The following is a 13369-nucleotide window of genomic DNA, read 5'->3' on the forward strand; positions in this document are numbered from 1 at the left end:
GACTCCATGGAGGAAGCCACTGCTGTCTAAAAAAAAAACATTGTTGCTTGTTTAATGTTCACAAAAAGGCACTTGGACACTCCACAGAAGTTTTGGCAAAATATTTTGTGGACTGATGAAACCAAAGTTGAATTGTTTGGGAGTAACACTCAGGAAAAATGGAACAGCTCTTCAACATCAACACCTCATCCCGACCGTGAAGCATGTTGGAGGGAGCATCATGATTTGGGGCAGTTTTGCTGCCTCAGGGCCGGGACAACTTGCAATCGTTAATGGAAGAATGAATTCAAACGTTTATCAGGATGATTTGCAGGAAAACCAGAGGCCGTCTGTCAGACAGTTGAAGCTAAAAAGAGGATGGATGCTGCAACAAGACAATGATCCAAAACACAGAAGTAACAACTTCAGAATGGTTTCAGAAGAACAAAATACATGTTCTGGAGTAGCCAAGTCAAAGTCAAATCTTGAACCCCATTGAGATGCTGTGGCATGACCTAAAGACAGCGATTCATGCCAGATATCCCAGGAATCTGACAGAACTACAGCACTTTTGTAGTGAAGAATGGGCCAAGATTAGTCCTGATCAATGTGCCTGACTGATGTGCAGCCACAGGAAGCGTCTGGTTGAAGTTATTGCTGCCAAAGGAGGAGGCCACAAAATATTAAATGTGATGGTTCACTTACTTATTTCCCCCTTCTGTCATTTTTTGCATACAACCCTCATTAAAATATGAAAACCCATAAATGTTTGGGTAGTTTTAGTTGAAGCAGACACTGTTTTTTCATCGGTGTGATTTTGACAAAGATCAGTTCACATTTCAAGGTGATTTTACACAGAAATGTGAGAAATTCCTAAAGGTTCAAATACATTTTCATACCACTGCATATACAGTCAGCGGCCACTTTATTAGGTACACCATGCTAGTAACGGGTTGGACCCCCCTTTTGCCTTCAGAACTGCCTCAATTCTTCGTGGCATAGATTCAACAAGGTTCTGGAAGCATTCCTCAGAGAGTTTGATCCATATTGACATGATGGCATCACACAGTTGGTGTAGATTTGTCGGCTGCACATCCATGATGCGAATCTCCCGTTGGATTGAGATCTGGTGACTGTGGAGGCCATTTGAGTACAGTGAACTCATTGTGATGTTCAAGAAACCAGTCTGAGATGATTCCAGCTTTATGACATGGCGCATTATCCTGCTGAAAGTAGCCATCAGAAGTTGGGTACATTGTGGTCATAAAGGGATGGACATGGTCAGCAACAATACTCAGGTAGGCTGTGGCGTTCCAACGATGTTTAATTGGGACCAAGGGGCCCAAAGAGTGCCAAGAAAATATTCCCCACATCATTACACCACCAAATTCTGACCCTACCATCCGAATGTCGCAGCAGAAATCGAGACTCATCAGACCAGGCAACGTTTTTCCAATCTTCTATTGTCCAATTTAGATGAGCTTGCGCAAATTGTAGCCTCAGTTTCCTGTTCTTAGCTGAAAGGAGTGGCACCGGGCGTAGTCTTCTGCTGCTGTAGCCCATCTGCCTCAAAGTTCGACGTACTGTGCGTTCAGAGATGCTCTTCTGCCTACCTTTGTTGTAACGGGTGGTTATCTGAGTCACAATTGCCTTTCTATCAGCTCGAACCAGTCTGGCCATTCTCCTCTGACCTCTGGCATCAACAAGGCATTTGCGCCCACAGAACTGCCGCTCACTGGATATTTTTTCTTTTTCGGACCATTCTCTGTAAACCCTAGAGATGGTTGTGCGTGAAAATCCCAGCAGATCAGCAGTTGCCGCCATGTGATTGGCTGATTAGAAATTAAGTGTTAACGAGCAGTTGGACAGGCGTACCTAAAAAAGTGCCCGGTGAGTGTATGTTCGCTATTTTTGCACTGTTGGTTTCCTGTATATAACCTGTTTTGACCTCAGTATGTAGAAAGGACAAAAACGCCGACGACCATACCTGCTGTTTCTTTCGAATTATCAAATAAAAAACTATTCAGTCTCTTTTTTTTCTGTTGAATGTTTATATTGGCATTTGAAAATCCCATATTGGTCAACCTTTAGTTTCCACACGCAACATGCAGGTACAGTAACTTAACCCTACTTCACGGTTTGTCACTTTCCGCTGGGGGTTCTGGTCCACATTAACTGTGAAAAAGCAGGGATCACTATTCATATTATCATCAAACAATAGTCTGTGGTTCTTGAAAAAATTCACTTCAACTCCTGCCAGTCAATCAGTCGTAAATCACAGGAAGATTGACTTTATTTACTTTTTATTTCCAGTTAGTCTTGTGGTAATGAGTCGTTTAAACATTCAACCTATTTATTTTCATTTAAAAAGCCAGACATTTTAGACCCATTTGGACATGAGACCCTGAGGGAATAGTTGTTTAGAAAATCGGGACTTGGACGTCAAGCGGCGTCACGGAATACGCGCTGACCGCAATGTTTTATCATTGTGGTCAACTTTACAAAAGGAGCCGTTCCAATTAAATTTAAATTCTGGCAAGATGCATCAGAACAGAAACCAGAGACGGCAATAAAGCGGGTAAACACGCAAAGCCAAAAAAACACAGCAGACATATACACCATCTGTTTCTTGGCTGTAATTCACGCTCGACTACTATGTGCAAAAGCGTCCGACTGAGTGCGAGGAAAGGAAATTGGAAAATATTACCGAAAATATACATCTCCAAAGCGCGCTCTCCTTCAAGGCTGATGATCAAACATTCAGTCCGTGCGAGAGTCGTGATGTGAAACTCCACAAGCGAAGCGTGTCGGCGGAATGCGGACCAACCGGCTGCTTTGAATCTCCCGTTTCCCACATTTGACGGTCATTCTTACCGTACATGGAACGTGACGCCGGAGAGCCGCTGTCGCTCGCGTTGGCTTTGAGCAGGTTCACCCGCTCGCGCTCACACGCTGCTTTGCCAAGAACACACACACACTTGGGGATTAATGCCTGCCTGCGTGCACATGTGCTCGGAGCTAAAAGGCATCGGAACGCGCATGGTGATTGGTGCAGAGGCTGCGTCGATGCGATGAATTACACACACACACAAACGGGGGGCTGGTAAGCGACGTCACACGAGCGTGCTGGGATGACCTTGGATTTTTCTGTTTGTTTTCAGCAAAAAATTGCTAAATAAATAACAGAAAACCCACTAAAAGCAGTCACGCTTTGCATGATGCACATTGCAGACGGGGTAAAATTAGGAAAGCGCATCTAAATACCTCCCACCCACGCAATCTCCTTGCCTCACGCCCCCCTGCTTGCTCCTTCCCTTCATCATCAACATCCCCAACACACCCCGCCATGCTTCCGGCTTTACTTTCACTTCCTCCCCCTCCCTCGCGTCTTTGGTTCAGTCCAACGTGGAGTAAAAATGTGGAAAAACAGCCTGGTTTTGTCACAATCCCCTTTGGTAAAATGCTAATAGATTGCAAATGATGTGTGATTATTTAGGGGGTTTTCTTTGGAAAAAAACAACAACACAATGGAAAATATAGCATTAAGTGCCGGAAATTGTCTATTCAAAATGCTGTTGTCACGACTCTAAAATTTTGAACTCGATACTGTCACTCAAAAAAAGTACTCGATACCATTTTTGGTAGAGATAATGTAAAATACCTAAAAAAAACATTCTCGGTTTTTGATGTTGATGACAGGAAGTTTACCACCGAAGGTGTGTTATGAACCTACAGTGGGGCAAATAAGTATTTCGTCAACCACCAATTGTGCAAGTTCTCCTACTTGAAAAGATTAGAGAGGCCTGTAATTGTCAAACCTCAACCATGAGAGACAGAATGTGGAAAAAAAAAACAGAAAATCACATTGTTTAATTTTTAAAGAATTTATTTCCAAATTAGAGTGGAAAATAAGTATTTGGTCACCTACAAACAAGCAAGATTTCTGTCAAAGAGATCTAACTTCTTCTAACGAGGTCTAACAAGGCTCCACTTGTTACCTGTATTAATGGCACCTGTTTTAACTCATTATCGGTATAAAGACGGTATAAAAGACACCTGTCCACAATCTCAGTCAGTCACACTCCAAACTCCACTATGGCCAAGACCAAAAAACTGTCGAAGGACACCAGAGACAAAATTGTAGACCTGCACCAGGCTGGGAAGACTGAATCTGCAATAGGTAAAACGCTTGGTGTAAAGAAATCAACTGTGGGGGCAATTATTAGAAAATGGAAGACCACTGATAATCTCCCTCGATCTGGGGCTCCATGCAAGATCTCACCCCGTGGCGTCAAAATGATAACAAGAACGGTGAGCAATGATCCAAGAACCACATGGGGGGACCTAGTGAATCACCTACAGAGAGCTGGGACCACATTAACAAAGGCTACTATCAGTAACACAATGCGCCGCCAGAGAGTCAAATCCTGCACTGCCAGACGTGTCCCCCTGCTGAAGCCAGCACACGTCCAGGCCCGTCTGCGGTTCGCTAGTGAGCATTTGGATGATCCAGAAGAGGACTGGGAGAATGTGTTATGCTCAGATGAAACCAAAATAGAACTTTTTGGTAGAAACACAGGTTCTTGTGTTTGGAGGAGAAAGAATACTGAATTGCATCCGAAGAACACCATACCCACTGTGAAGCATGGGGGTGGAAACATCATGCTTTGGGGATGTTTTTCTGCAAAGGGACCAGGACGACTGATCTGTGAAAAAGAAAGAGTGAATGGGGCCATGTATCGAGAGATTTTGAGTGAAAATCTCCTTCCATCAGCAAGGGTATTGAAGATGATACGTGGCTGGGTCTTTCAGCATGACAATGATCCCAAACACACAGTCAGGGCAACAAAGGAGTGGCTTCGTAAGAAGCATTTCAAGGTCCTGGAGTGGCCTAGCCGGTCTCCAGATCTCAACCCCATAGAAAATCCGTGGATGGAGTTGAAAGTCTGTTCTTGTTATCATTTTGACGCCGCGGGGTGAGGAGGGAGTTGAAAGTCCGTGTTGCCCAACGACAGCCCCAAAACATCACTACTCTAGAGGAGATCTGCATGGAGGAATGGGCCAAAATACCAGCAACAGTGTGTGAAAAGCTTGTGAAGAGTTGGAGAAAATGTTTGGCCTCCGTTATTGCCAACAAAGGGTACATAACAAAGTATTCAAATGAACTTTTGGTATTGACCAAATACTTATTTTCCACCATGATTTGCAAATAAATTCTTTAAAAATCAAACAATGGCTGTTTTCTTTTTCCACATTCTGTCTCTCATGGTTGAGGTTTACCCATATTGACAATTACAGGCCTCTGTAATATTTTCAAAAGGGAGAACTTGCACAATTAGTATTTGCCACACTGTAAGTGGCGCGGAAACGATTACTCGAAAAATTCGAGTAACTCGATTTTAAAAATTGATCAAGGTATTTTCTCCGCCTCGAGGAATTATTTTGTTTCACCAGCTCTAAGCATGAAGTTTTGCCCGGACTACTTTTAATGAGGCAAAACACGCTGAAATCATGTACGTACAGGAAAAAGACAGAGGCTACGGATATAGAACCCCTAGCAAAAACAAAGTATGGAATCGCTAGTCTCGGACGAGCACTCACTCAGAAATTTTATTCTGTTGAACAAACTCAGATAAAAAGCTTGAAAAAAAAAATGAATTAGTTAAAAAGTGCAACTTCTCGGTATTCAGAAACACTAAAAGAAATGGATAAAAAACATTGTGGTGGTCAGTAAATGTTACTTTTATAGAGCAAGGGCAGGGAAATAAATATAGAATAACTCAATTCTGAAGAAAACTGTATGGAATCACTCCATTTTGAGCAGAAAATACAGACACACCCAGTCAATTTCCTTTCCTTAATTAGGCCCCTGCCTCAGATTAGCTCTGCTCGTTAGTCAGCAGTTAAAAACGGTGCAGTTATCACACCTTGGAGGGCTGCTGGACCAAGTGGATTCACAAGAATCATGGCTCAAACAAGAGAGATGTCTCTTGAGACCAAGGAGAGGATTATCAAACTTCTTGAAGAAGGTAACGCTACACGTATGGTTGCCAAAGATGTGGGCTGTTCACAGTCAGCTGTATCAAAAATCTGGACCAAGTACAAACAGCATGGCAAGGTTGTTAAAGTTAAGCGTACTGGTAGACCGAGGAAGACATCCAAACGTCATGACAAACAACTCAAGGCCATATGTCTTGAAAACAGAAGATGTACAACAAGACAAATGAAGAAATGAGAGGAAGCTGGAGTCAAGGTATGTGACAGAACTGCAAAATCGCCTCACGAAAATGGGATTTTCATACAGGAACGCTAAAAGGAAACCATCATTGATACTTAAACAGAAAAGAACAAGACTGCAATGAGCTAAGGAGAGGCAATCATGGACTGTGAATGACTGGATAAAGGTTATTTTCAGTGATGAGTCAGGAATCTGCATTGGACAAGGTGTTGATGCTGGAACTTTTATTTGGTGCCGTTCCAGTGAGTTTTACAAAGATGACTGCTTGAAGAAAAGATGAAAATTCCCTCAATCCTTGATGATATGGGGCTGCATGTCAGGCAAAGGCACTGGGGAGATGGCTGTGGTTACATCTTCAATAAATGCACAAGTTTACATTGAAATTTTAGACAGCTTTCTTATCCCTTCAATTGAAAATATGTTTGGGGATAATGAAATCATTTTCCAAGATGACAATGCATCATGCCAAAGAGCTAAAACTGTTAAAGCATTCCTTGGAGAAAGGCTCATTCAGTGAATGTCATGGCCTGCAAATAGCCCAGATCTCAACCCTATTGAAAACCTATGGTGGATGACCAAGGATGATCTGGCAACTGCAATCAAAAAGAGCATGCACGGAATTGATGATGAATACTCATCAAGTCCATGCCTCAGAGACTGCAAGCTGTCATAAAAGCCAGAGGTGGTCCAACTAAATACTAGAGATCTGTTTTGATTGTTATTTCTTTGTTTCTCATGATTCCATATTTGTTTCCTCAGAATGGAGTGATTCCATATATATTTCCCTGCACTTGCTCTATAAAAGTAACATTTACTGACCACCACAATGTTTTCTATTCATTTCTTTTAGTGTTTCAGAATGCTAAAGAGTTGCACTTTTGAACTAATTCGTTATTTTTTCAAGCTTTTTATCCAAGTTTGTTCTACATGATAAAATGTCTGAGTGAGTGCTCATCCGAGACTGGCGATTCCATAGGGGTTGTACATAACTACTCGTTTGTTTTTGCAATTACTGATTAATATATCACAGAATGACTGAGAAAAGAAGGGTTCAGAGAGAAATCATGGGTCAATTCTCTCCCTGGCTGCTCAGCGTGTTTACAAAAGCCCCTTTCAGACATACACTGAACTCCGTAGCCCTTATGTCAGAAAGCAAATTTCCCGGCTCGACTGATACGGAGATGATATGTGTTGCTCAATTGTCTTGCATGCATTACTCACGTAAAGTTGGCAGTAGAAACCAATTGGATAGAACAAGGACCTCTTGAGGTCAATTGGTGGTAATACTATGGAATATGTAACCCAGTCAATTAAGCGAGTCAGCACAAATTGGGCGGAATCTGCTGGCCAAAATGTGCATTGCAGGAACAGGTCTATTTAGGGCGATAATGTTGATAGATATAAACGTCGATATTGTCACATATCATTTTGACGATATTGTACAGCGCTAGTTCAAATTTAACTGCTAAAATGGTAAACCCTGAGTCGTGTAAGAGTAAATAACATGATTTACAAATGAGCCAATACGTCGAAAAATCGCAAATAATTGTTTGTGGCAGCCCTAATATCCACGGTTTTCCACACTTTTTCAGTATTATGTTTGTTATAAATGTATGTATTTGTCATGTGAGTTTGTAGAAAGTATGGGTGTGACAAAATAATGAAATGGTGATGTATCGTGATACTTTTTATCCCAAAAGGTTATCGATATGCTCCTGCCAAGAATCGAGATATCGTTTTAAAAAGGTGTCAATGTTTAAAAATACTTATTAGATTACTCTATTAGACTTGGATCGGTCGTTCATTCGAAATAGGGCTGCAGCTATCTATCATTTTAGTAGTCGATTAATTGATGAACTACTTAGTTCGAATATTCGAGTAATCGGATAAGGAACATAAAAATTTTTACCTGAGCTGAGCCTCACACGGTGTGTGTATATATATATATATATATATATATATATATATATATATATATATATAAAGAGGATCTATGTACAACAAAAGAACAATTGGCTAACTTACATAGCAAAAGTCCGCTAGCTTAAATGCTATAAAATGCTAACGCTTTTTTACAATGGTCTCAACAAATGGCTCAGAAACATATTCCCACAAAAAATGGCTAAATATACTAGAGATGCACGATAATATCGGTCACTGATAATTATCGGCCGATAATGGCAATTATGACGTCACACAGATAATCCAGATAAAACAAAATTCAACCGATAATGCAAGCCGATAATTATATACTTGATTTAGCCTCCAAATGTGCGCAATCAACAGTTTTGTCTAATTCTGCTAGCTTTAAGGAGGTGTTTTTGCAGTGTAGTAATGTGATATATGTTAGGAACGGCTTACTTTTAAAGGCATTTTTGTGCAACTTGGGTGTTTATTCTCCAAGTAATTGTTGCCAAAAGCGTACCATTACACAATGTCATTGCCATTGTTTAGATGTTAGAATTTACTACTTGTTCACATTTGATGTGGGAAAAAATAGCACTAAATTACATTTTTGCACAGTAAAATTTGATCTTTGTAGACTTTAAAGTTTTACATACATATTTGAATAGAATTATCGGCGTGACATTATCGGTTATCGGGTGGAAGGGGCAGGAAATTATCGGTTATCGATATCGGTTGAAAAATGTATTATCGTGCATCACTAAAATATACCTTTAAACTACATTACGAATGCATTCAAAAAAATCGTTAGCTCAAACAAAAACTTATCTTATGTTGGTCTTAACAGGGAGCACACGGATTCAGCAATGTGAAATGAGGTAGCCTAGAGGGTCATGTATCCACCCAAATTAATAAACGAATACTTGAAGCAGCAAAATTTTATTTGAATCTTTTTTCTAACGGAATACTCGAGTTAATCGATTAACTGTTGCAGCACTAATTCGAAACCAGAGCATTCGCAGTCATTCTGTCCGATTTTCGGGGCATTTACAGGTCATTTCCTGTTGAGTTTGAGACACTGCCTAATCATTTGGGTGATTTCCAGGTCACTTCCTGTTCTGTAACACAAAATAAACAGGAAGTAACCCATAAAATACCCCAAATCAACAGGAAGTAACTGAAAATCAACAGGTAAATGACCTTAAATGGCCCAAAATTACCTCATTGCTTGGCATTGCCTGGCATTGGCTGCCAATGACGGCCATAGACGTTCAATCCGTTTGAAGTGGGAGGGTGGCAGCGAATTCGCTGCCACCCTCCCACTTCAAATGGATTGGACGTCTACTAGTGATAAACTCATTCCAATTCGCAGCAGAAGCTTGTTTTTCTGTTTATTAGTTTGTAGAATATCCTAGTATGATTTCCTGACCAATGTATCAATAATCGTTGTATCACAATATCGTCAGGTCATCGTGATCGTGAGCTTTGAATCGCAAATCGTATCGTATCATGAGGTAACAAGAGGTTCCCACTCCTAGTAAAAAGTGTCTTGTCGTAACTTTATGTTAATTTAATGATAATTCATTTGCTTGGTTAGTCTTCAAATATTAGTGAGAAGTGTTCACACATACAGTATCAAATATTATTAATATTTGTATTCAGTATAGCATAAGTGTTGGCATCATTAGCATGGCGTTTAATTATCAAAGTGGATGATGCACTGAGTAACCTACTGAACGCTACAAATTAAGGCAAACAAGGATTTTTTGGGGGGTTTTTTTGCATTAAAGCAAAGAGCAAAGAAACTCACCCTTTCCAACACGGTGGTCGAGAAGCGTACGACAGTCCAGCGACAGCCTCTGCGAGGCCGGGTCGTCGACGGGCACGGGCAAGGGCATGATAGCCAAATAAACGCGCAACAGAAATATCGGAGAAAGTCCACAGCCTTACCTAAGTCATTAATATTTACCGTGCATACAGGTTGACCGTATTAACGGGAGAGATTAGCGATTAGGCCGACAGCTTTGCTCTGTCTCGCTCGACGCTTTCTCTGTGTCTCATTGATAAACATCTCACTGACACAATGGGCCTCTCTATCCGGTCCAAGTGTCACTCTGAACCAGGGAGAGACAAAAGAGAGGAGGGTACGCGCACCCACGGCCGAGTGAATGCATGGAGTCCGTGGGTTTGGCATTCAAAGAGAGTTGCACAGTAAGTTTGAATTTAGGATGCTCAAGAAAATATTAATTCATGGCGCTATTACCCGAAAAATCTGGAAAACTGGGGATAGAAAATAGTAAGATGTACAAGCGAGCAATTTCTCTTTTAAATGTATTTTTAAAGTTTACACTTTTTCAGTGATTGTACTTGTTTTATCTTAAATGATGGACTCTCAAAAAAAGTTACTCATATCGATTTTCTTTAGATGTGGAATTGTTCAGAAATGTGAGGTGGTACAACACATGTCAACACTTGGGTTTGAAACTGCATCTTTAAAGATTGCAAAGCAGTTAAAGCAACAACAGGTGACTTTAAAGTTTTGTTGGATTTTAGCGACGCTGGTGGACAGAAGCGGTAGTATTTTGCCTTAAAAGTGCCTATGACAGCAAAAGGCATGTTTATTTCATATTTCATGAGGTATTTTATGCTCCTGAATGAAATGGACCACTTGGATGTGTGTGGAAGCAATCGATTTATATATATATTTTTTTTTCCCCAAATCCTGCGCCATTAAAATGAATAACTTCCTCCTGTATTGAGGAGGAATGCGAATGTGACGTCATCCGGGTCAGCATCTCACAATACAGTAGTGCTGCAACGATTAATCGATTTAACTCGAGTATTCGATTAGAAAAAAATATTCGAATTAAGTTTTGTTGTTAAAGTGGCGTTGTAATGGTTTAGTTTGAAAGTGTTTGCATTCAGTTTGATTGATTAGGTTGGATACACTGCCCTATGGACTGCCTCTTTTCACATGGCTGAATCCAACTGCTCCCTGTTAAGACCAAAGTAAGCTAAGTTTTTGTTTGAGCTAATGTTTTTCAATGCATTCATAATTTAGTTTATAGGAATATTTAGCCATTTTTTGTGGGAATATGTGTCTGAGCCATTTGTTGAGAGCATTGTAAAAAAGCGTTCGCATTTCATAGCATTTAAGCTAGCAGACTTTTGCTATGTGAGTTAGCCAATTGGTCTTTTGTTGTACATAGATCCTCTTTATCAGTGGGGAGAACAAGTATTTGATACACAGTCAATGGGAAAACCCATTGGCAGTGTATCAAATACTTGTTCTCCCCACTGTGTATATATAAACACCTTGTGAGGCTCAGCTCAGGTAAAAATTTTATGTTCCTTATCCGATTACTCGAATATTCGAACTAAATAGTTCATCGATTAATCGATTACTAAAATAATAGATAGCTGCAGTGCTATTTCGAATGAACGACCGCTCCAACCGTTTTTGTGGGAATATGTGTCTGAAAAATTTGTTAAGAGCATTGTAAAACGAAAAACTTTAGCATTTTACAGCACTTAAGCTAGCGAACTTTTTCTACGTAAGTTAGCCAATTGTTTTTTTCTTGTACATAGAGCCTCATTTAAAAATATATATTATATATGTACTAGGGCTGTCAAACGATTAAAATTTTTAATCGAGTTAATTACAGCTTAAAATTGAATTAATCGTAATTAATCGCAATTCAAACCATCTCTAAAATATGCCATATTTTTCTGTAAATTATTGTTGGAATGGAAAGATAAGACACAAGATGGATATATACATTCAACATACGGTACATAAGTACTGTATTTGTTTATTATAACAATAAATCAACAAGATATAGGTTGAAAAGTTACCTAGTGTTGCTTTAAATCAAATCATTGCCTCTAGTTTGAATAGAAATATAATTATTTTGTCATTAAAATAGGAAACAGCAACAAAATACAGGAAAAACACTGACGGTGACGGTTTTCCTAAGACAATCCTGGATTCAAACCTAAATTACTTCATAACTGTGAGGCGGACGTACTAACCACTCAGTCACCGTGCTGCATTAAATAACAGGTGCAGTGGTCCCTCCCTACTTCGAGCTTCAAACATCGTGCCCTCAGTCAATCACCGATTTTTTTTTTTCAATTAAAAAATAAATAAAAAAACACAGATTAGCTGTTCCGATCCGATCATGTTGTCTCACTCTCCATCTGTTGCTTTTAGCGGTCAGGCAGCGCACTGGAGTTGCTTATTAAAGTTAACGATGATTGCCAGACGTTTAGGTTTGATCTTGCCAGAGATGCTTGGAAGCCGAAACTTCAAAGCGCCGCATGCGTCAATCATCGTTTAGCTTGTCAAACAGTTGCTGTAGCAACTCATTGTGTGTAAGTGAGCAAGTTGAGCGGATTTCAGTGGACTCACTCAATGAAGCATTTAATAAAAACACCCATTTTTGTACTGTATTCTTATTTTAAGATAATTCAGTGGGATATCAACATGTTTAAAACTTATCAAAATTATTACATTTAAGGAGTTTAAAAACCATTTATCAAATATATATGTATGCGTAAGTTTTTTTTAATTATACTTTGGGGAAAAAAGTGGAAAAAAATATGTCTTATATGAATCTCTTTCCAATGCTAAATCTGAAATACATTGAACACAGACACACACAAAAAATTAGTGGGTTGGGGGCAGGGCCGGCCCAGCCTATACGCAGACTATGCAGCTGCTTAGGGCCCCTGACCGCCAGGGGGCCCCCCAATCTGGCAATTGTTTAATTTGTGTTCTATTTTGTCTACTACAGTTTGCTTTATTTGACTTTTGTGAGTTTTGAGACTTGATTATAAGCTTACAAAAATAAAAGTTCTTCCTTAACTTCTTTCCGTCCTCTTTTAGAAAAAGGTTTGGCGCTATCTACTGTAAGTACTGACAATCATTTGGGGCAAGAAGTTTGAAGTATGCAGTGCAACAAAATCTGATTAATATACAAAATATGGACGTATGGGTTGGATCGCACGTATGTGTTTCACAGTACACTGTGACGAAATGGTGGGCCAAAAATATGGGCCACTTTGCATTATTTTGCTTAGGGCCCCCAATTGCCCTGGGCCGGCCCTGGTTGGGGGCGCTACTTCGTTTTTCACTTATCGCCGCTGGTTGCGGTCCCCATTAACTGTGAAAAACGAGGGATCGCTGTACTACTACTACTACTACTACTATTACTCCTCCACAATAATGACACGCTGTAAAATCGT

At 40.0% G+C, this 13369-nt stretch overlaps 2 protein-coding genes across 2 annotated transcripts in view; one reads left to right on the forward strand and one right to left on the reverse strand.

Annotated features, from left to right (window-relative positions):
• Positions 1 to 10170, reverse strand: part of LOC130908017 (protein EFR3 homolog B) — an 82821-nt gene extending 72651 nt beyond the window's left edge. The window contains exon 1 of the mRNA XM_057823606.1: positions 9933 to 10170. Within this exon, the coding sequence (XP_057679589.1) occupies positions 9933 to 10020 (88 nt within the window). The 5' untranslated portion in view covers positions 10021 to 10170. The remainder of the gene's footprint in view (positions 1 to 9932) is intronic.
• Positions 10171 to 10205: 35 nt separating this feature from the next.
• The window catches only part of si:dkey-206f10.1 (adenylate cyclase type 8), a 29360-nt gene continuing 26196 nt past the window's right edge, over positions 10206 to 13369 (forward strand). The window contains exon 1 of the mRNA XM_057823613.1: positions 10206 to 10333. The gene's annotated coding sequence lies outside the window, so the exon portion shown is untranslated. The remainder of the gene's footprint in view (positions 10334 to 13369) is intronic.

This window comes from Corythoichthys intestinalis, chromosome 19, assembly GCF_030265065.1.
Source record: "Corythoichthys intestinalis isolate RoL2023-P3 chromosome 19, ASM3026506v1, whole genome shotgun sequence".
NCBI lineage: Eukaryota > Metazoa > Chordata > Actinopteri > Syngnathiformes > Syngnathidae > Corythoichthys > Corythoichthys intestinalis.